This window comes from Mangifera indica, chromosome 18 (assembly GCF_011075055.1).
Source record: "Mangifera indica cultivar Alphonso chromosome 18, CATAS_Mindica_2.1, whole genome shotgun sequence".
NCBI lineage: Eukaryota > Viridiplantae > Streptophyta > Magnoliopsida > Sapindales > Anacardiaceae > Mangifera > Mangifera indica.
The window spans coordinates 4,055,574-4,078,882 of NC_058154.1; the positions used below are offsets into that span (position 1 = coordinate 4,055,574).

General features: G+C 34.4%; 2 protein-coding genes across 3 annotated transcripts; both read right to left on the reverse strand.

Moving 5' to 3' along the window:
• Positions 1-1,309: 1,309 nt before the first annotated feature.
• On the reverse strand, positions 1,310-4,908 carry LOC123201879 (pyruvate decarboxylase 2). Of its 2 annotated transcripts, XM_044617444.1 has the most exons (7): positions 3,995-4,908; positions 3,631-3,794; positions 2,888-3,538; positions 2,683-2,800; positions 2,266-2,454; positions 2,096-2,173; positions 1,310-1,657 (listed from the first exon to the last, which is right to left on the reverse strand). In XM_044617444.1, the coding sequence occupies exons 1-7, from the start codon at positions 4,520-4,522 to the stop codon at positions 1,631-1,633; spliced, it is 1,755 nt and encodes a 584-aa protein (XP_044473379.1). In that variant the 5' UTR covers positions 4,523-4,908; the 3' UTR covers positions 1,310-1,630. The 2 variants fall into 2 exon arrangements, with proteins under 2 accessions (XP_044473379.1, XP_044473378.1); XM_044617443.1 differs by lacking the exon at positions 1,310-1,657 and having other exon boundaries at positions 1,816-2,173; positions 3,995-4,899.
• A 6,203-nt stretch (positions 4,909-11,111) lies between these two features.
• LOC123201336 (dnaJ protein ERDJ3A-like) lies at positions 11,112-15,594 on the reverse strand. Its single transcript, XM_044616791.1, has 7 exons — positions 15,364-15,594; positions 14,873-14,928; positions 14,042-14,115; positions 13,322-13,842; positions 12,885-13,226; positions 12,236-12,589; positions 11,112-11,679 (listed from the first exon to the last, which is right to left on the reverse strand). The coding sequence occupies exons 1-7, from the start codon at positions 15,451-15,453 to the stop codon at positions 11,392-11,394; spliced, it is 1,725 nt and encodes a 574-aa protein (XP_044472726.1). The 5' UTR covers positions 15,454-15,594; the 3' UTR covers positions 11,112-11,391.
• Positions 15,595-23,309: the final 7,715 nt, after the last annotated feature.

Below are 23,309 nucleotides of genomic sequence, written 5' to 3' on the forward strand. Positions count from 1 at the left end.
GCAAACTTTAACGGGTTTTGAATTAATTTTTATAATTTTGAATCTATTTTTATTTAAATTTAATTTGATTCAAATTTATTTCAAATCATAATTAATGAATAAATTGATTTATAATTGGTTTAGGACCTTTTTTTTTTTTCTTTTCCTCATCTTCCACATGATTTAACATGACATATCTGGGAAAGTTATGGAGTCAAACAAAATTTCAACAAACAATCCAACATGTCATGAAGCCAAATATTCGAGGGATAATTACTTAATTGAACTTGAGGAATGAGCCACAGAAGTCTTACTCTTATCCCCAACTTTACACCCACCTTCTAAAGAGCAGGAGACAAGTCACATCCTCTTTACAATTCCACCCACTGGGTTGTTTCGTAAATGGTGGGGTTAAACCCTTGAAAGATCAAAATCTGATGTCGACTGTTCCAAACCGCTCGCCGATCACTTTTGTCGTTTCTTTAATATTTGCTTTTGACTGCTCTGCTTTTCGTCTCCATTTAAGATATATATAATTATTTTTTTAATCTTTCTAGATTATAAAATGGATGACCTGTTAGGAACCCCACAATTTTCTAAACCTCAACCAACTAAATTGAAGTAAATGTCAGTCAAATGTGGAAAATATTTGGAACGTATGTTGATTGTTGAGTCTGATTAAGAAGAACAACAATTTACAGGATCATCTTCTTTATTTTTTTCGCCAACAACTTTTGCCCCCAGTTTTTTTTTTCCCCCATTGTAAGAGACAGTGGTTCTAACAGACCCCAAAAAGAATGTTAAACAGTAAAATACGCTCCAGCAAAGACGTAAATAAAAAATAATATATATATATATAATATAATAAATTTATTGTTAGATACAATACGTATCAGATTTTACTGATAGAGACTCATATATTATTTTTAAAAAATGATAACTTGATAAAAATATATTTAATTAATTTTAAAATTTCGGAGTGTTTATAATATTGCTAAATCTATCACATGGTAATTAAAAAATTTATTATTTGATTTTTTAAAAAGGTTTATCCTACCATAAGGAAAATGAGATTTTTGATAAGCCATTTGATTACCATGTCCAAAAGCATGACTAATCTCCCCATGACCCCAAAGACGAATCTTTTGAATGGAAGTTAATCTCCATAAGTATGGTGAAGCTGGTGCTTCTCTCATGTTATGGAATGGTACTCTGGTTTAAAAGTCATACTACAATTTTTAAGGACAAGACCATGTTAATCAATCAAATAATTTCAAGACATCAAGGCAAAACAAATAAATATCTGTTTTTGGGGGAGGGAATGCAAGCATGTCTTTAAAATAAGATTCAAACTGAACTGAATTAAGCACAAACAAAAGCTAACTCTAGCTCAATTTGAATCCAAAAATTCCAAAGCGAGCTTGAGTTGCCCACGAGATCACTTGAAGAAAAAGAACAAAAGACAAAATTATCGGGGAAAATGAAAAGTCAGCCAAAGAAATTGAATCTACCAACAAATTTTCAGTGACTCGCAAGAAATCCCAACTACTCACAGGATATCACTGGAGAAGGTCCACCCCTACATGTCACCACTGCAGTGAGAGCTCCACCGCTAGTCGGAAACATTCTTCCCTTCCCTGGTGAGACCCATTTATGTTCTACCGTCAAATTTTTCCATCTATAAGGAAAATTTTGGTTAGATTAAAGTCAGAATGGGGGCCATGATCTTGAAGCTTCAAGAAGTATATCAAAGAAAACGTGCATCACATCTCATTAATGTCCCCTTTGTAGCTATTACTCCATAGATGTGTTGATTTTGACGAAATGACACAGATATTAGGCAACAGGGATTGTGTAAATTGACTTGATGAAAAGGAAATATACATGAAAAATCGGCAACAATTTGAAAATGAAGCAAAAACGTTCAAGAAAACCAGAACTCAAACTTAAGTAAAACACAAGGTACCCCTCAGCTAATGAGGACAGGTGGATAATAGTGTTCATGTTGCATTACAAGCACAATCTACTGAGGGTTTGGTGGGCGGCTGTTGGCAGCAGACACCCTGGAACCCCATTCCAAGAGCTCTTTGCTGGTATCATCTTTGTGAACAATTACCTCAATGAAGCACAAGCAATCCTTCTTTGGTCCAGTGGCCTCCTGTATTGCTTCAATCAGATCCTCCTCGCATTGGACCTGCAACACAAGCAATCCTTAGAATCACTGTGTTTTGATTATGCATTGATACTGATGGAAGAAAGCCAATGGAGTAATATTGACCAACTAACCTTCTTTGTCCAGCACTTGCCCTCGCCATTGTGGATTGCATCAACCAGCCCAGTGTAGTTCCAGTTCTTGATCACATTGTAAGGCCCATCATGAATCTCAACTTCAATGGTATAACCACCATTGTTAATCAGGAAGATGATACTCTTCTGCCCGCATCGCAGCATTGTTGATACATCTTGTGCAGTCACCTGAGACAATAACACATTGGGATGATTTTGAGGCAAGATATGGGAGACATTTAAGAGCATAATAAGAGCATTGTCAAATAAAAATCAAGTGAAAAAAAAAAAATGTTTTTCCCAGCTCAAAACAAAATGTGCCCGTGGTCTCCTCAATTAAGTACTAACAGGGTTTCTCATGTTTGGTCTTCCAAGCATAAAGACAATTACTAGACACTGAATAATAATTCCACCTACCTGGAAGCTGCCATCACCAATGCAAGCAATTACTCGCTTCTCGGGTACAGCCTGAGCATACCCAAGAGTTGCACCAACTGACCATCCAATTGATCCATATTGCATTTGGAACTCATACCTGCAAAACCATGTTCAAATTATACCTTCAGATTTATAAAACCTTCTAGGAGCCAAAACAATTATCGATAGTTACTCATTTGCTCACCCGCATCCTTCAGGCAATTTAAGTTTCTGGCAGTTAAACCAAGAGTCCCCTGTTTCAGCAATCACAGCAGTTTCACCAGAGATCATCTTCTGTATATGCTGGAACAGAATATTCACCCTCAATGCCTCTTTAGGTTCACACTTCAGAGGAATCCCGTCAGGAACATAAATCCTGTGGTAATTGTCATAAGCAGTAGTGTTGCACTTAAGCCGCTTTGAAAGTGCTTGCAAGAAATCCTTCATCAAAATACACCCAAATGCAGGCCCATTTGAAATAATAACACGATCAGGCTGGACGATAATTGCCTTCTCTTTCTTGAGAAGCAGAGAGTATCCAACAGAGCTATAGTCATTAAATATAGGTCCAGCAAACAAATAAGCATCTGCAGATTCCACAATTTCAGCACAAAAGGCTGTGCTCACTGCACCCCAGTAAGTTCCAATAAAACGGGGATGATGCTCTGGCACTAGCCCTTTCGCCGAAGGCATCACCGCAAGGGCATAACCACATGTATCAGCAAGCTTAACAAAAGCATCACATGCCTTCGCAACTCTCAGATTAGGTCCACCAACCAACACTGGTTTCACTGCCTTATTCAAGAACTCAGCTGCTGCCTCAACTGCAGCCTCCAAACCCATCTGATTACTCAATCTGCTCACCCACAAGATAAGTAAATATTAATTCACAGAGAAACACTCCAATAAAACCTATCATAAGCGATGACTTAAGTCTTAAGAGATTACCTGGGAGAAATTGAAAATGGAACTGGCTCACGGCTGAAAGTAGGATGAGGAATCGCAGGCAAGTTACAACTAATACTGATATAAACAGGCTTGCTTTCTTTCAAAGACGTTGATATCGCAGTATCTATCAATTCATGAGCATCCTCCAAGTTATTCACCACAGCCTAGCAAAGAAACAAACATCAAAACCATCATCATTTATCAAACTAATTCACAGACTAACAGGAACTTCCAAAATCCATTAACAGCGTTCAAGCTTTAGAGTCAAAAATAAATAAATAAATCAAATCCAACATATCAATTTCTCTCAGAGGTATCTTTTCTTTTAATATTTTTTAAAGAGACAGCTTTTTTAGAATCTAACCTGAAAGCAAGTAACAGTTTGGAAGCATCTGAGTTCTTGGCTAAAATCAGGCAACCCAATAGTGTGATGAAGGATCCTGTTGGTTCCGAAATCATTTGAGTTAGGCCCTCCAACGATACAAATCAGTGGCAAATTTTCACTGTAAGCTCCAGCAATAGCATTCAGCACGCTAAGACCACCGACTGTGAAAGTAACCACACACGCGCCGACACCACGAGACCGCGCGTAGCCATCAGCAGCATATCCAGCATTCAGTTCGTTACAGCAGCCGATCAAGTTAAGCCCAGGCTCAGCTATCAAATGATCAAGAAGAGTCAAGTTAAAGTCACCGGGGACAGAGAACACGTCGGTGACACCAACTTGAACTAGCCGGCGAGCGATGTGGCGACCGAGAGTTGACTCGGACGGGTTGACTACGGAGGTTGTTGAAACAGAGCTTTGAATGGTGGAAACAGCCCCGTTTGCAGGGCAAGCCAAGTCGTTAGACGAAGCCTTACAGGTGTCAAATGATCCAATCTTTGTGTCCATGACTGAATCGTAAAGATTGTAAAGATGTGTGATTGCAAATGTAAAGAAGAAAAATATCAAAGCTTTCAATCAAAGAATGAACCTGGTGGGGTTTTTTGCTTGTGAAGGTAATGAAAAAAGGGAGATTTATAATATCGGGGTCACTACTGTGATAGTGAAACCAGGGGCGGCTTTTCTCTAGTACGAGGAAACAGTAAAAATTGTTATTTTTTATTTGTATGATATGAACAGCACAGAATGTTGGAGTACGCGCGATTCAAATGGCAACTACCGTGGAAGATCTATAGATCCTATGAATATGGAAAGGCACAATACCAGTGGCTGGCTAGCATGGATTTAAAGTTTGAGTTTGGAGCCTCATGTTTTAGAGGTTGGGTTTGGGCTGACTGGCCAATGCATGAATGCATGGGATATGCAAAGCCGAAAACCGGAAGGAACCCAGAAACTTGACCCAGCCAGCACCCAGGTAATAAAAGAGGATCCGGTGGGTAAACAGTGGCGTGGCCAAGTTGTACACTGGTATTTGAAGGCCGTTTGTTTTGTTTCACTTGTTCTATGAAACAAATACGGCTAATCGAAACCAGTAATGTTCACCTTTATTTTAAAACAGGAGGAAGCTGCTCTGGAAATTTCATTAATGATAATAAAAATGATCAGTCCACTGATTTTAGTGTTGGTTTTGGTTTTGAACGGTTGAAACACAAACCTAATTTAATTAATATGCTGCGGGTGGAATGCATTATGCATGTGTAGCTCTACCCCACTCGGAGAACGTCCTTCATGTTTTCCGCAACAGCAAAACCAACTTGTTTCCTTTTGCTTTTCGCCGGTTTTACCGGAATCATTGTTGAAACATTTGGTATAGAGTGAGCGGACCAAATTAAGTCGGGTTCATCTATTGGATTCTAGTGTAAAAACATTGCGTGACACCTTCGTATATGTTTCCTCATATTCAGTCAAAATTCCACAGCCACAAACGTAGTTGGATTGAAATGTTACACGAATGAGAATTTGTAGCTGACTAATGAACGTTAAAGGTGTAGGGCATTGCTTTTTATTGACATCACATGTCAACCATGACCTAAGCTCACATTTAAGAGAGACTACGTCACCCTAAGATTCTCTGTGTAAAACACAAGCGTCAAAGCACTGACAAGTATAGGTGTAGTGCTATTAATTGACTAATACTGGTTCATGAACGTTCTAAGAAAGAGTGGGAATCCAAGCAAAGTAAAATCTTGGCACTTGGTCTAAATAAAGCGGCAATTGCACATGGTTTTTGGGGTACTAGGGGCTAATTGCAGAGGCACTTAAGGGCTCTCCAGCCAGCGGATTATGACTACCCTTGCAGCATGCCTAGGTTTCTATACCTCTAACTTAATTGTTGCCTCCATTGTAACATTCAAGGTAATTTCATTGTTTAATCTCCACTAAACATTAGTAGACAAACTTTTCATTTAACTAAACTAGAAAGTGTGTGCAAACTGCACATCGCTCGCTTTTTGTTTAGTTTGAAATTAATTCTTTTGTCATAGATTCTTTTTCTTTTTTTATGGACAAAATAATGTTACTTTAATAATTATTTAATTTAATTTAAATTAAATTACGAGTCAAATTAAACCAAATTAAGTCATTGTTCGATTCGCTATTTAGAGAAATTTTCTTTAACTTGAATTTAGATCGTTTTAAAAATAAATCGACTTTTTAACTCAAACTTAATTCGAATTTAATCTAAAAGAATATGAGCTGCACCAAACTAATTTTCAAAACCGAACCAAGATAGCTCATTCTGGATTGTATGATTCATTATATCAAAATAAGAACTCTAAAACAAGACAATAATTATTTGATTAGAAGAGGCACACAGCTAGGAACACCGATGGGAAAACGTGCATTGTCGGCATTGAAATGTTGAAGGAATAAAAGATGACCAAAATGGTTTCTAGTAATTATTAGTTGTGAGGCGGATGGATCAAGCACTTTTGTTGTTGAAAATTTGAAGCATAAAGAATGAAGTATTCATACATAACAAGACTAAAGAAACCAACAGAAAAGTTGGGGTGCATTTTATTTTTGAAAAACCGTAGGACTTGGCTGATTGAACAACCAATCACAGAATCCTTATCGCTGGTCACATTGTTAGGACTTGGCTTCGACCCCATGAATATGGAGGGTTGGGGGAGCGGCTATTGACAAATGAAAGCCTGGAGCCCATTTCCAGGATCTCTTTACTGGCGTCATCCTTGTGAACAATTATCTCAATGAAGCAGAGGCAATCCTTCTTGTCTCCAGTTTTCTTCTTCAGTTGCCTCAATTAGCTCCTCTTCACTGTGAACCTGCAACAACAGACTGAAATTTAGCTTTAGGATAGCCATTAATAATAAATGTTAAGTCAAATAAGTTGGCTGTCCAGCACTTGCCGTCGCCGTTGTGGATTGCATCAACCAAGCCAGTGTAGTTCCAATTCTTTATCACATTGTAAGGTCCATCATGTATAGCAGCTTCAATAGTGTATCCACCATTGTTAATCAGGAAGATGATGCTCTTCTGCCCACATGGCACCAGTGTCGATACCTCCTGTACAGTTATCTTACAATTACAATCGTCAACAAATTAAGGAAATCTTTTGATGCAAAAAATTACAAATAATAATGAATTCAGCTACCTGAAAGCTATCACCACCAATACAAGCAATGACACGCTTATTGGGCACAGCCTGTACGTAGCCAAGAGTTACACCAACCCACCAACCAATCGATCTGTACTGTAATTGGAACTCGAACCTGCAAAACCATTATCACATTTATCATTCCCCAAATTCTATTTAATACTTGTTGAATTGAACAATTTTCAAATAAAATGCGTTAATTGGATAGGATTTAAAAAAAAAAAAAAAGGTTAGGATTCAGTTTTATATACAAAATCTAGTTTGTATAAACCCAACACAATTCAAAATTAAATAGGGTCATGTTTGTAGCCGTCAGATGCATATAGCTTGCATTTTTAGGCTACAGTTTTTTAAATATTTTTTTGTTTTTTTATTTAAAGTGTGGGCTATAGTCCGAGGTTGCCCGTCGGCATGGCCTATTATTATAACAGGCTATGCCGCCACGAAGGGGCGTGGGTCACCGGACTACTTTGTTGTGTCTAGTCTAAATACCCTACAAAGGACAACAAAATATATTTGTATTTTATATATTTTGGTGACCTAAAACTCTTATATAAAATAATGGTAGAAAGAATATGAACCGCGAGTCCGTTATTTTCTTCTCTTCTTCTTTCCTCTCTTATATATTTTACTGCAGATTACCCTATATTCTTTGCTTAGTCAATTGCACATAACAAACTCCGGATAATCTTCCCTTCAGTCCTATTGAATTTTATTTTAACCATAATAATTATATGCTGATACTCTATGTTAATTTCTTGTTTGATTTGGTAAGTTGTTTAGTTTATTATAATTCTTGGGTTTATTGTTAGATTTATTGTTTGGATTTTGATTATTTGTGCATATCATACGTTATCGTATGTTCATAAAAATTTGACAGCTATCGCTTAACGGAGTGCAGAATGACGTCTTCAATAAAATAATAATAAATCATTATCCATACATCAAATCATCTACTGAGCTGAGAGAATACATACAACGTGTCTAAAATCTAAAACCATAACATCATGAAATTAAATAAATAATACTAAAAGCCCACTGGTCCCAAATGTCTTTTATCTTATTATTTTGATATACTGAATGAGTTTATAGGGGTATTAATTAAAATAGATGAAAAATTTTCTGTTTATATCTTTTTAGGTAAATATATAGTAGTTTTACTTTTATAAATAAATTTTTTTGTAACTTTAAAAATACTCTTTTAGCCTTATAGGTGTAGAGGCTGGAAGGAAGGTGTGGTGCACGCGATACGTGCGGAGTGCGAGCAGTGCGTGCGGTGCGAGTGATGCGTACAGAGTACGCACACTCTCATATATATATATATATATGTATATAAACAGAGTGCGTGCAGTGCGCGCACCCTTTCTTATATATATATATATATTAAATAATATAATATAATATTTAAAAAATAAATATATATTTATTATACTTTTTAAATATATATTATATATATAATATTATAATATAATAAATATATATAATAATATAATATATATTTAAAAATTATTATTATTTATATATATTATATTAAATATTATAATATTTATTATATTTATTTATTTATTAATCATATTTTTTAAATATTATATTATATTTTTAATATATATATATAAGAAAGGGTGAGCGCAGTTGTTTATATATATTATATGAGGGTGCGCGCACTCTGTATGTACTGTGCACTTGACACGCACCGCGTGCACTATACACGTACTGCGTGCACCACGCGCACAGCGCGCACCACACCTTCCTTCGAGGGCCTACACCTACAGGGCTGGGAGGATATTTTTGAATTTATAAAAAAATTTGCTTATAAAAGTAAAACTACTGTGCGTTTACCTAAAAAGGAATAAGCAGAAAAAATTTTACCTATTTTAATTAATATCCCGAGTTTCTATCCCAATTAAAATATTCATTTTTTTTTTTTTCAATTAGAGGAGTAAAGGTGGTACTGTTGTAGCAATTCAATAAGAAGCTTGGGATATGAGAAAGTTTAAGAACTTTGCCCAATCCTCTCATTTAAATACGTGAAATTTTAGAAATTTCGATTTCTTTTATTAAAATTATTGATGATTTAGTTTTTAATTATGTTATTACAGGATTGAATGTTAAACATTTTGAAATTTTAAATTGAATTAATTTATGTTCTAATATTTTTAATAATTTATATAAGTATATTAAAATTATGAATACGAAAAAGTTTTAATCCTTATTGTTGCTGATGATTAATGAATGTGAAAGAAAACAGACCTTTTATAATACAATGTTGTTTTTTAAGAAGGTATAAATTAGGATTATTCTTATTTCCTAACTCATTGTACTGCAAAATAAGTTTTCTAAGATGAATAAGAAGAGGTGTAGAATAAAACTAAATCAACCCAACTAGAGAGGTTGAGGATTTTACTATTTTATGAATGATGTAATTGCAAATGATTATTTTATAAGGCTTTCAATGAATTCAATTAATCAGTTTATTTCTTATGAGGAATTTATTAATTGCTATGGCGTGACAATCATTTTTACCATGATGCCATAGAAATAAGTAGCTTCTTGAATTTGGGGTGTTACAATATACTAGTATTGGTGAATTGCATATAGTTAAGTTTTTATTTCATTGATCTAACTTCTAGTTTCAGTAAATTTTATGTTATTATATAATAAAGTTTCTCTTAGATCAAACTTATGAAAGGATATTTAATAAAGTAGTACGTTATAGTTATAAGAATAGTAATCAACAACTTAACATGTAAATAAACGTCTCTCTATTAGAAATTATAACTTTTTAGATCATGTTTTATTCTTATCTCATTTCTACATTAAAAAAAATAATAATAACAACTTTTTCACCAAATTTACATTAATTAGGTAGCCATACGTGTTATTGTTTCTGATATCACATAAAAAAATGTCAATTTCTAATTTAAATTTAAATTGTAATCTTTTTCAATATCCTATAAATATAAAAGATCATGTAAAGAATAAAGACATTCAAAGATAGGTAAATAACCCCTTTGAACAAGCATGTAAACTCTTATTAGATATCTTTAGACAGCTATGTCCTCTTTAGGATATTTCCTCTATAATCAGTAGATGAGTTAGATCGAAACTCTTTTCTAGAGCTAAATATTATATCATGCACATGTGCTCCTAAGCAACAGGCAAACCACGCTAGAAATAGCTCTCGTCTTTATGATTATATCTCGTACTTACATAATTTTCACTTTTGAATAATACTGATGCTATAGAGTATATAATGTAGAGAGTTATAGAATAGAAAGGTGAAGTTCAGATGGGGCCTGAGTGCGTGCGTGGTTATAATGAGAAGGTTTTGCTGGGATAGAATGATAGTAATACCAAGGGAAATTCATCAACCAAAATATTCTAGTATTAGTGAATAACAAAATTCCATTCTAGTAAGTTTCATTTTTTTGATCCAGAGTTTCCAAAAGAATGAAAATTTCAAGAGAAAAATCAAATTGAGAAAAAAAAAATCTTTATATTTTTATTTTTGAATCATATTAATTATACTAAATAACTAAAATTAAATGTGTCGTTAATTTGTTCACTAAAAAACTGATAACGAAATGAATACGGATTTGAGTCAAACCAAATTTGAAATAAAATTTTTCTAACTCAAGCTTGACTCATTCAAATTGAACAACGACAGGAATTCGAATAGCTGGGATCAGACAATCCCCTAATTCTGCCCTTAAATTAAATATCAAAATTTGAGCTTATAATGTTGGAGAAGTGGTTTTAGCAGGGTAAAAATTTGTGAGCTAGCCACACAACCTAGATTTGGCAATAGGTTTCTAACCGACTCATGTGAAAGGGAGAAAATCAAACTTAAGATAGATATTTATAAAAATAATTAAGACAGACACAAATTTTGAAGAAGATGAAAAATATAGGACATTTCAATTTAATTTTAAGAAAAAAATAATATTAAATCATTGATCTATTAATTCACAACATATATATATATAGTTGTTGAGATAATATGAATCTCGTGTGGTAAAAAAAATTTCCACACTCCTGCAATGCAGATGCTCTGCCCCTCAACTTGATGTGCAAATCATAAGCATCGCGCCTTACCTTGTATCATTGCTGTTACTTAGATGATGATCAAAATTTTCGCCATGCTATCGCTTTCCCATTACACCATGTTACATACTAGGTTCAGTTACCAGTTTAATTTTCATCACTTGATCACAGGCTTCTGCCGTGTCTTCACAAATTGTACATCCCCATTAAGAACAGAGCCAATAAATGTTTCCACTTCTTCTTTGGTCATTTCTCCAGTAAATGCTGCAAACTTCCCCCTTTTAGGTTTGTAGGCCACCAACAACTTATCAAATGATTTGAATCCAGATCTATCAAATGCACTTAAGAATGATGACTGCTTTGTAGCATCTAAGAGGGCATAAGACACAGAGTTTCTTGAGCCAAAGGCCGAAATTTGTTGCCTGGAAAATGATTTCTGTGAAACCTGAAAACAAAAACAGGCAGCAAATGTAAGGCTAAAACCATCAATGAAATTACAGGCTTCTAAGTTGGGCAGGCAAAGAAAGGCACAGATGACATTTTCTATAAACCTTTATTTAAAATATAAAAGGGACTATTTTTCACTACGTATGGCACAGTTACCAAATAATATGTACTATGAATCAGATAACCTATGTTAAATGCCCAAAGACCAGATGCTTAATTGAATAGTGCTGAACACAGGCAAAAGAGTTTACGACATATTAATATTCAGGTGAAGAAAATATGTTATAGCAACCATCCGCCACCCACTAAAAAGAGAATAAAAAGCTTCTGAAAAACTGGTTTTTCACTTTCTAGATACCGTTAATAACCATTCTTAAAGACTATCAAACAGTAATGAAGTATAAGGATGTGAGACAAGTTTTCTAACTGAAGCTTAACAACTATGGCATCTTCCTATCTCTTTTGGCAGATTTGAATATGTCATAATAGTCCTTTCTTACTTCCAAGTTCGAACCAGTAAACCAACTTATTTAAGACAAGAAAATATTACTCACATCAAATAAAATGGAATTCAGTTTCTCCCTTCCTTTGGATGATCTGAAAGCACCTATAATACAAACAGGAGTTGCCTCCCCACATACAGCATCAAAATTTGATACTGTCAGCAGAGATATCTTCCTCTCCACTGAATCAGTTTGTGCAGTGCTATCCTGAGACGAAGCTGCTTTTTTGTTCTTTTTCTCAAAAACATCAAGTAAAGTACTGAGATCATGAATTGAAGATTTCAGATCTTTCACAGAAATCCCTGTTTTAAGGACATGCTTCTCTCCGTTTGACAACCAACCAACTATAGCTGGAAGGGCATCAACTCCTAACTTCTTCAGTGCTGGATCAGAAACATCATGAACCTACAAAGACATGCAAAAAAAGAAAAAGAAAAAAGAAAGTTTTACCTCTATCTCAAAGAAAAACAACATAAGCTATTTTAGGCAAAACATAGGAATTTAATTTATATTGATACTTTCAAGTCAAAGTCGCAGACCAGAGATGCATGGAAGGGGGGAGAAAGAGAGCGAGAATTTGAGCGTCAACAAGCAAATACACAATTTATCTTTCCCACATCCATCCCCACCCCAGCCCACTCTCACACATGACTACCCTAAAGAAATATAATAGACAAAGTTAGTGAACACCATAACATACCTTCACATTGTAGAAAATTAATCTTTTATGATACAAGCCACTGAGAACTCGCCAAATTACAGGTGTATCTCTTTTTGTGGAAAGAAGTAGCACCCTTGCAAATTTTTCCTCCGTATTAGGGGAAAATCCAAAATGATTCAGGTCAATCTGCTTTGAATATCTGGGCAAGTGGTCTTGACAAAAAGATTTTAAATTCTTTGCAGTCAAATCACCATTGTACTCCACCAAAGAACCCTTATCACCAGTTTTGTATGAATAAACAAATATCCGGGGAGCCCTACGAGAATGTATTCCAAGTTCTTTACAGAAAGATAATTCAGTTTCACAATTCATGCTGCCAACCTAAAAAACAAAAAAACAACAATCATTTGCAAAGATCTTTACGGATGATCAAAGAGATGAATGCATGAAAAAAAGAAAAAAAAAAAATCAATTACCTTTACAGCTCCTTCCAGTAAACTGGCAACCTCCCCAATAATGGATTCATAATACTGGTCCCCCTTCAAAGAGGGTGTGTAAGATAACAAAAGCCAAGTCATCCCCCGGTCAGTTATTTCTTTCTTGAAGACCTGTGAATTTATGGCTCTGAGGCTCTTAGGAGGATTCTGAGATCGAGATTGAGAGCCAGAAGAACCACTAAAACCACCAAATTTACCCCCACCTTTGACATTGCCCCCAAAAAAGTTGGAGAAAATATCATCCAAGCCAAAACCAAATGAATTCCCTCCACTAGGACCACCAAAGGAAAATGAGAAAGTTCGGGAGCTTCCCTGCCCACCCATGTTCTCCCATTCACCAGGCCCAGAAGTAAACCAACTTTGCCCTGGTCCACCACTTGTGAAGTAAGTATACCCACCGTGATCCCCAGGATGACCAGCATTAAATCCAGGATTGCCCTTTTCATCTCCATACAAATCATAATTTTTTCTCTTCTCTTCATCAGATAAAATATCATATGCTGATGTAAACAAGAAGGAATAGAAAAAAAATTATCACAATAAAGAACTACAAATCAGGGAAAACAATAAGAATAAAGTTAAAGAAACCACTCATTTCTCTTCATTAGATAATTGATTATTTGGGTGACAACAGTCATTTCAGCTCAAGAAATTAACAAAATTGAACCAAAATACAAAGCAAAAAATAGTGTGCCATACCATTGTTAATCTCAGCAAATTTCTCCTGAGCCCCTTTATTTTTGTTCTTGTCTGGGTGATATTGAAGAGAAAGCCTACAAGAAGTATATTAGAAAAAGAAAAATGAGCAAGAGGAGACCTCAAACAATGTATTAAGTATGTGAGCATTCATCATCGTGCATATATCTATTTCTGAATCTACACAAATAACTATGCATCTGGGAAGACCAACTACAGTTGAGAATACCATTAGTTCTCTAACAGACCCAGAAGACCTTTAATGAACTGGCAATTCAAAATCATATGGATTACAAAATAATTAATCAGCAGCAAATTTTAGCTATTCATATTAACTAGCCCATTTGAACTAAATCAAAATTCTGAAGACCCATACTTTACTTGAAATTTATGTCAGAGTGCAGTATATTCAATTTAAAACAGCATTTTACATGTATTAGCTCTAGATAACATTGAATTATTAAACAGAGCTAAAATACAAGAACAACAGCAGTGCTCCTGTACCAATGACAACCACCATAGCAACACCACATGCACCATCAGAATTGAAATCAGGGTGGCCTGTTTTCACAGAGAAAAATAAAGCCACTCTCTGAAACCAGGCCAAGCATTTCTAACAATTATACTCTTCATCTGGGCTATGACTAAGCTAAAAAAAAAAATGCCGTCATGCTGATTCTAATCAAGATTGCAATCACACTTTAACTATCAATTAAACTTATTTCATAATTTGCAGCAAAAATAAACTCAAACTGTAGAATTTAATTTTAAAAAAACAAAAAGAAACTTTATCATGACCATTATGACAATAAATCGGATAAAAGAGGAACATACTTGTGGAAGGCTTTCTGAATTTCACGTTGGCTCGCGTTTTTCTCAACCCCAAGAACCTGCCAAGAAAAAATGATGCGTAAGTAAATTTTCCACTAAACTCTAACTTAATTGTTCAACAAGTCAATCTACAAGGGCAAATAACTCCTACAAAAATAAAATCATCATTCCGTACATTAATTTGACTGTATTTTATAATCAAGCAAACTGTTGAATCCAATTAAAAGAGAGGTAGACACGATAATTATTTTCCAATTCAGCAAAAAATTCAAACAAGCTACAACTTCTCCAATAAAAAAGTTTGCTCCCAAATTTGAAAAAACAAATGCTTTATACAAACAAAATTAGACAATTGCCAGTAAACACTGCACCCTTGAACAATATCGTATCTACAAATATTAAATTTTACAGTTACGCACAATAGAGAGCTGAAAATGCTAATGAGTTATGACAAACAAGCAAGAGAATGCAGAAACTTCACAAAAAAAAATTACCTTGTAAGGGTCAACCGTTTTGGCTTCCAGGTTTGAGATCAAAATAGTTGTAAATACGAAAAGAGACAACAGTAAACGGTTATTCATCATCTTCGAGCCTGAACCGTTACTGAGATTTTGCAGTGCTTTATAACGAAGGAGAGAAATCGAAGGATGCAAGAATAAATAGGTTCCTGGGTTTGAGAAATTCCAGATACTTCGGGTCGATGTCCCCAGGATGTTAGATGACGTGGCGCTTGATTTTGATCCCACGCACATTAGCCAATAGGATTTTAGTATAACAGTGCTGTTTGTAAATTACATTTCGTGTAGGAAAACAGGGAAAGCACACCGACCACGCGACCTTACTTGCACGCGCTTCTTGCGTTAACCATTTTGGGCTGTAAAAATTGGACTAAGTGTAGCCCAGTAGCCGAACGCGAATGGCGGGCTTGTGATCCAATTATTATTCACTGTTTTTAACTTTCTTATCGGAGTCTTCTTGATCAATGATGACATCATTATACCCAATTGCGCATGTTAATCAGTGGTGAATTCCAGCTGATTTAAAAAAGAATAGTTTGAGAATCTAGTAATACAAGAGAAAGTTTGAGGTCGAAGTGAACTTTTTCAAATTGTTTGAGAAGAAAAATAATAATAATAATGTTATGTGTACTCAATTTTGATACATAATTCATGTACATAATGATGTGTTATCATACAATTAGGTGATTTTAAAATATGTGTCACCATATGATAAAAAAATATCTAATCACATGATGACATCTCATCTGTGTATATAAATTATGTATTAAAATTAGGTACATATAGTTTTATTGAAATAATAATAAGAGAAATTGGAAAAAATCAATTGAGAATATTAGAGTACATAAATGTGTGGACCAAAATAAAATACTACATAAGAACAGAGTTTTTGTTGAAGCTAGTGATACAAAATAAACTACTCTACAATTTGTTAATGGACCATTTTACAATTATTTAAACTTGTATAAAATAGTCCTAACAAATATCTGAATGTAATTGGGGTTTCATTTTTTTGTTTCTTTAATAAATTTCTTTTTTGTCTCTCTAGAACCTTTGTCTTTTTCACTTTTTCCTCCTTTGAATCAACACCCCTTTTTTGTTTGAATCCATGATTGCAACTTAACTATGTTCATGGTATCAAAGCCATAGACCCGTGTGACAAAGTCCTGGAGATTAAGGAAATGAGCGATTTTGTTGGTAACTGATTATAGTATACAATGGTGAACTTCTTATATTAAGTTTAGTTGTTATGTTCTTATCTGCTCAGGTTATTGAGTATTTTTTTTCAAGTTTTGATTGCACTATGTACTGTGAGCACTCTATATGCTTACTGTGTTGTAGATCTATGATGTTTATGCGTTTATATGACATTTAGGTTTTGATTTTTACTGGTTTTTTTATAATGCAACCTGAACAATTTGGAGTTGGAAGTTAGTTGAAGAAGGAGACGAGATCGTATTTGAAGGGGATTTAAGCGTGTGTTGTTGTTTTGATAATAATGCAACTGTTATCGTTTAATAATAATAAGGATGGTAACCCCATCATTTATGGCATCGTTTATTACGAATGAAATGTATGCGGGGTTATTTAGATGTTAATTGTAATAAGTCAAGCAGCGTCATTTTGTGAGGTGTGAATGCTGTAAAAACAAATCAGATGATTGAAGGGAATAGTTTTTTAGTGCTCAAAACATTCTTTGCATGTTCTTTTCTGTGTTTTCCTCTCTCCCTCTTTGACCTATATCACTCTTTGTTTACAATTTCGATTTCTTTATTTGAAAAAGTAAGTGCATGCATTAGTGGTATTAAAGCTTAGACCTGGTGATGATGGATGATACTGATTTGGAGAATCTTGTGCATGAAATGTAGCAGATGGTGGTGCAATTGGTGGTTGAGTCTGAGAAGAGGCAACAAGAACGATTGGATGAATCTTAGACAAAACTGCAACAAACGATAGAACACGTCCAAAAACTAATATGAGGATTGAGTATTCAACAAACTAATGTTGTCTCTTAAGCTGTAACTAAGATGGATTAAGGAGTTCAAAATTCAGGCATTAATCAAGGAATCCATGGAATAGAGCACTTCAACTAGATTTTTTGCATTTTAATGACGAAGATTTCAATGAATGGATTTCAAAAGCACAATATTACTTTCAAGTGGATGAGACACTATTAATTGACAGGATCAAGATCGTAGCTCTTCATCTAGAAGGAAGAGCTATACAATGGCATCAAAGTTTTATGAAGACTAAGGATGATATGGTGTTGTCATGGGAGGAATATACTGTTTCAGTGAAAGCAAGGTTTGGACATTATGCCTATGACGATCCATTAGCAGATTTAAAGAACCTTAAACAGGTAGATTCATTGCAGCATTACCTTGATAAATTTGATGAATTTTACCTTAAAACTAGCATAAAAGAAGATCAAGCTTTAAGTTTTTTCTTGACTGGATTAGTAGATGAGTTACAAATGTCTGTACATATGTTCAAACCTAGGACATTATCAAAGGCCTACTCTTTAGCAAAATTATAGGAAATCACTATGATAGCTCTGAAGAAATAGCCAAAACCTTTGGTGAATGTGCCATATGTGCCTTTTCTTAATATTGTAGGGAAGCCAAGGTCAAGTGCTAAAGTAATGCTGCAGAAAACAAATATGGCTGCTAGTCTTTAGCCTACACCTAATATACCTAAGTTATCATAAGTTGTTCCATCAAAAAATAGCCACAACTAAAATATTCGATGAAAACAGAGCTCAGAGACTCTACTTTTGGTATGATGAGAGGTTTGTGCCTAGGCATAAATGCAAGAAGAGACAGGCTTTTGTCATTTAGCTTTATGTTGAACCATTGGAAAAGGAGGTTAAGGAAACAATAGTGGTGGAGATAGGTATGGAAGAACCTAGACTTATGTAGCTTTCCTTGTAGACTTTGCAAGGAATTGTAAGCTTTTAGACCATGAAAATTGTGGTAATGTATAAGAAGAGATAGTTTTTTTATTCTAGTGGATTTGGACAACATACACAATTTTTTCAGCGAAGTCACAACCCTCAAGTTAAGATGACCATTAAAAAAGGTGGATGGAGTCCAAGTTACAATGGTAAATGGTTAGGAATTGCCTTGTAAGGGCTTACGTGAAGGAGTGAATGTTAGAGTTCAAGGGTAGGCGATTTTGATGGATGCCTATACTCCGCCCTTAGAGAGCTATGATGTGATCTTAAAAGTACAATGATTGGTGGATTTGGGAGACATTATATGGAATTTCAAGGCTTTGACTATAAGGTTCTCTATCAGAAATTAACATTATTTCTTACAAGAATATAAAGACAAGCTAGTGAGTTTTATTAATGAAGAGCAAGTATATAGACTTTTGCACAAACCACAACAACTGACTTTTATTCAATTATTATTGGTGGTTGAACTTGGAGAGGTATAACAACTATGTAGTTTGGAAGTTAGTGGCTAAGATGAGGTAGATGGTAAAGGAGCTTTGGATGAATTGTTAGATCAGTATAAATCCTTGTTTGAAGAACCTGTAGAGCTTGCCCCTATAAGTAGGGTTAGATTCGAGCCGAGTTGAGCCGAGCTTGCAGCCAGCTCGAGCTTGATTCGATTCATATATGAGCGGCTTGAGTTCGGTTTGAGCTCGACTCGAACTTAGCTTGACTCGACTCATTTCGAGCTTGTGTTTGGCTCGACTCGTTTTTTCTTATCAAAACGACATCGTTTTTAATATATATTAATCAAAACGACGTTGTTTTATATAAAAAATTTTAAAAAAAAATCTATCGAGCCAACTCGAGCTCGATTGAGCTCTGTTAAGCCAAGCTCATTTCAGGCTTGATCGAACTAAGCTCGAGCTCTCGGCTCAAATCCAGCCCTACCTATAAGGTTGTAGGATCATAAAATTATTTTGTAAGAAGAGGCTTAACTAGTGAACCTTGGGCCCTACAAGTATGACGATGTTTAGAATGATGTAAATAAGAAATTGATCCATAAGATGCTAGAATCAGGTGTTATTAGGAATAGCAACAACCTCTACCCGAGCCCTGTGGTCTTGGTAAAGAAGAAAAATAAAACTTGGTGAATTTTTATCGATTATCAAGCATTCAACTAAGTTATTTTCAAGGATAGATATTCAATACATTTGATCAAAGAGTTGTTGGATGCGCTTAAAGAAACAGTGATCTTTTGGAAGATCAACCTCTGTTAGGGGTATTAGTAGATAAGGAAACATCATTCTTTCATTGATAAGACAACATTCAAGACTTATGAGAGACACCATCAATTCTTGGTAATGTTATTTGGCTTAACCAATGCTCTGACCACATTTCAGAATATCATTAACATCATATTCAAATCATATTTGAGGAAGTTCATTTTAGTTTTTTTTATAACATAGTGGTGTATAACCAAAGTAGAAAAGATCATTTGAAACACTTGAAAGTGGTACTCAAGTTGCTGGAGGAAAACAAATTGTTTGCTAAGAGGAGTAAATGTGTGTTTGGAGTTACACAAGTAGAGTATTTAAGCTATATAATACATGATCAAAGGGTCACTATTGATCCAAAGAAGGTGGCTATAATCAAGGAATAAGTTGTCCCTATAACATCTAAACAATTGAAAGGGTTTTTAGGTTTAGTTGAGTATTATAAAAGATTCATTAAGAGGTTTAGAGAAGTTGCTCGACTATTAACAAAGCTGTTGAATAAGGAATCTTTCTACTGGTCTGAAGCTACACAACAGTACTTTAAACAGTTAAAATTTTGCTTCAACATAGCTTTAGTGTTGGCTCTGCTAGACATGACTAAGACTTTCCTTATAGAGGTTAATGAATCTAGTTATGGGATTGAGGTAGTGCTTATGTAGGAAGGCCACCCAATTGCCTATATCAACAAGCTTCTCTTTCTAAAGACCAACTCATTTCTACATACGAAAATAAGATGTTGGTCATCTTGTTTATAGTGAATAAGTGAGAGCATTATCTCAAGGTGTAAAGGTTTATCATTAGGATTGGTCATCAAAGCTTGAAATAACTTTTGGAGTAAAGAATTACTACTTTATTATAGCAAGTGTGGGTTACTAAGTTGATGTAATTTGACTATATGATTGAATCTAAGAAAGGAAGGGAGAATGTAATAGTTGATGCATTATCAAAGGCACTTCCCCTACAAGTTAATAGTTTAACTGTGGAAGTTCTTCCTATTGAATTAGTGAATTAGATCATAAAAAAGGGTAGCAAGATACACACTTGTAGTAGTTGATTACAATTAAGGAAAAATATCCTAACATGTATAATAAATTTAAGTGGTCTAATAGTTATCTTCAAAGGAAAGGAAAATTAGTAGTGGCTAGTTGAAAAGAGTTATAAGAGTGGTTGTTAAAGTTGTTCCATGACTCTCTAATGGGAGGGCATTGGAGGGTGACATCTACAATGAATAAGCTCGTTGTAGTAATGTATTTGAACGGAATGTGAAAGGCTGTATACAACTATATCAAGAGTTGTCCAACTTGCCAATCGTACAAGGTCAAAAGTATGGCTTCCCCATGACTCATCTGGCCTTTGCCTATACCTACAAGAGTGTTCCAAGACCTTACAATGGATTTTGTTGAAGGGTCACCAAGGTCCCAAAGGAAGACAGTCATTCTAGTAGTGGTGGATGGGCTAACAAAATACAACCATTTTGTGGTTCTAGCCATCCTTTCTCAATTAAAACCGTGGCACATTTGTTCTTGGAAAATGTGTATAAACTTCATGGCAATCCCATGACAATCATTAGTGACAGAGGAATGATTTTCTTACGTAAGTTTTAGAATGAGTTGTTTAGATTATAAGGGGTTAGCCTTCAATATTCCACTACCTACCATCATCAAATAGATGGCCAGACAAAGGTAGTGAATAGCTACTTAGAAAGATACTTGAGGTGTATGGCAAAGGAGCTTCCCCATACCTGGGTTTATTGGTTTGTGCTTGTTGAGTACTAGTATAATACTTGTTTCCACTCTACCATTGTTGTGAGACTTTTTGAGGCTTTATATGGCCACACTTCACCTTTACATATCTTTTATTTTCCTAAGGATTCTAGTGTTGCTGTGGTAGACATCATGTTGTGGATTAGGGAAGCCACTGTCAAAATACTTCAACATAATTTGGCCCGTGCTTAACATAAGATGAAGGTGATAGTTGATTATAGAAGAACTTAGCTTAGCTTCCAAATTAGCGACTTGGTTTATGTGAAGCTACAACCATATAGGCAGGTGTTTATGTATCAGGGTAACCCTAAACTCCAACAGTGCTATTTTGGTCCTTATAGAGTGATTAAAGCGGCAAGAAAGGCAACCTATAGTTTGTAGCTCCCTTATGAGGCGTTGATCCATAATGTTTTTTATGTCTCCTTGTTAAAACCTATCTATAAACATGTAAATGCTTCATTTTCTTTGCCACCTCACTTTTAACAAAACTTCAAATATCCTCAACTTATTTTAGATAGAAAGTTAGTTAAGAAGGGATAGGCTCCCGCTGCTAAACTTCTCATTCTATAGCAAGTGGAGACACTTGAGACTACCACTTGGTAATTCATTGACATTCTATAACAAAGGTTTCCTACCTTGTCCTTTGAGGATAAAGAAGCTCATGAGGGGCAACAGATGCAACTTGAATGATTTAGAGATGGAAATTTGGAATAAGAAGTAGTGGGAAACAAGGGAAGAGTTAAGAAGTTAGTTGATGAAAGAGACGATGTTGTTTTCAACGGGGATTTAAGCGTGTGTTGTCGTTTTGATAATAATGCAACTGTTATTGTTTAATGATGATGAGGATGGTAACGTCATCATTTATGACATCATTTATTCTGAATGAAATATATATTGGGTCATTTAGAAGTTAATTGTAATAAGTCAAATAAAGTCATTTTGTAAGGTACGAATACTGTAAAAACAAATCAAATAATTTAAGGGCATAGTTTTTTTGTGCTTGAAACATTCTTCACATATTCTCTCTTTTTGACTTGTATCACCCTCTCTTTATAATGTCTATTTCTTTTGTTATAAGTTTTATTTGATCTATTTAATTTAAGTGTCATTGGTTCTTGATCTGGTATTTTTATCAATTGTTCATCTTGATCTATTTGTTCTTTACATAGATCTAGTTAATCTGTTGTTAACTTTGTTTTTTTTTTTTTTCTTTCATTTATTTGTTTAGATGTGTTACTATTTTACATATTTTTTTGTTGGTCAGTTTAATATTAGTATTACTTACTTCTAATCTAATGTTTTTCTTACTATTTTTGTTTCGATCTATCATTTCTTTGCATAGAACTTGCTAATTTTTTTTTTGTGATTGTTCTCCTTGTTTATACATGTTGATTTTTTTTTTTGTATTTTGTTCATTAATTTAATACCTGTGAGATTATTATTGATTTGATTGATTCATCACTTTATTTTGTTAATCGTTGCATATTTATTTAATGTTGCCCTTAACTTGATCTTTACAGCTCTTGATGTTATATATTTGTTTAGTTTCTTTTTTTTTTTTTGTTACATATCTGTTTAGTTTTTTTCATTTAATTACATATTTTTTATTCTAGACTCTGATGCGTACTTGGAGCAATATTGGTGAGAGCTACTATTGCTGAAAGCCTTTCACACACAGACGTACAGTGCACTATAGATTTTGGTGTGGAAAATAGTTGTTTGTAATGTAATTTTTGCTAGAGTTGTAAATGAATTGATGATATTGTTTGTAAATGTTGTAGCATAGAAAATCAATGTAATGTAAACACCATGTATTGAGGATTTTACTGAAATGAAACAAAGAGATTTTACATCTCTATTTATAATAAATCTTAGCTCCTTAATTTAACAGAATTACAGAGCAACAAAACCAAATTCCAGAAAACCACCTAAGAGCAACTCTTAGCT

Excerpts from the sequence above, each read along its gene's own strand:
- LOC123201879 (XM_044617443.1), bottom strand. The coding sequence starts at position 4,522 with ATGGACACAAAGATTGGATCATTTGACACCTGTAAGGCTTCGTCTAAC. Across the intron at positions 2,801-2,887 it reads AAATTGCCTGAAGGATGCGG|GTATGAGTTCCAAATGCAAT; the intron begins GTGAGCAAATGA and ends ATGGTTTTGCAG. Across the intron at positions 2,174-2,265 it reads GCAAGTGCTGGACAAAGAAG|GTCCAATGCGAGGAGGATCT; the intron begins GTTAGTTGGTCA and ends CTTGTGTTGCAG.
- LOC123201336 (XM_044616791.1), bottom strand. The coding sequence starts at position 15,453 with ATGATGAATAACCGTTTACTGTTGTCTCTTTTCGTATTTACAACTATT. Across the intron at positions 14,929-15,363 it reads AAACGGTTGACCCTTACAAG|GTTCTTGGGGTTGAGAAAAA; the intron begins GTAATTTTTTTT and ends TTTTCTTGGCAG. Across the intron at positions 11,680-12,235 it reads TGAATTCCATTTTATTTGAT|GTTTCACAGAAATCATTTTC; the intron begins GTGAGTAATATT and ends TTTTGTTTTCAG.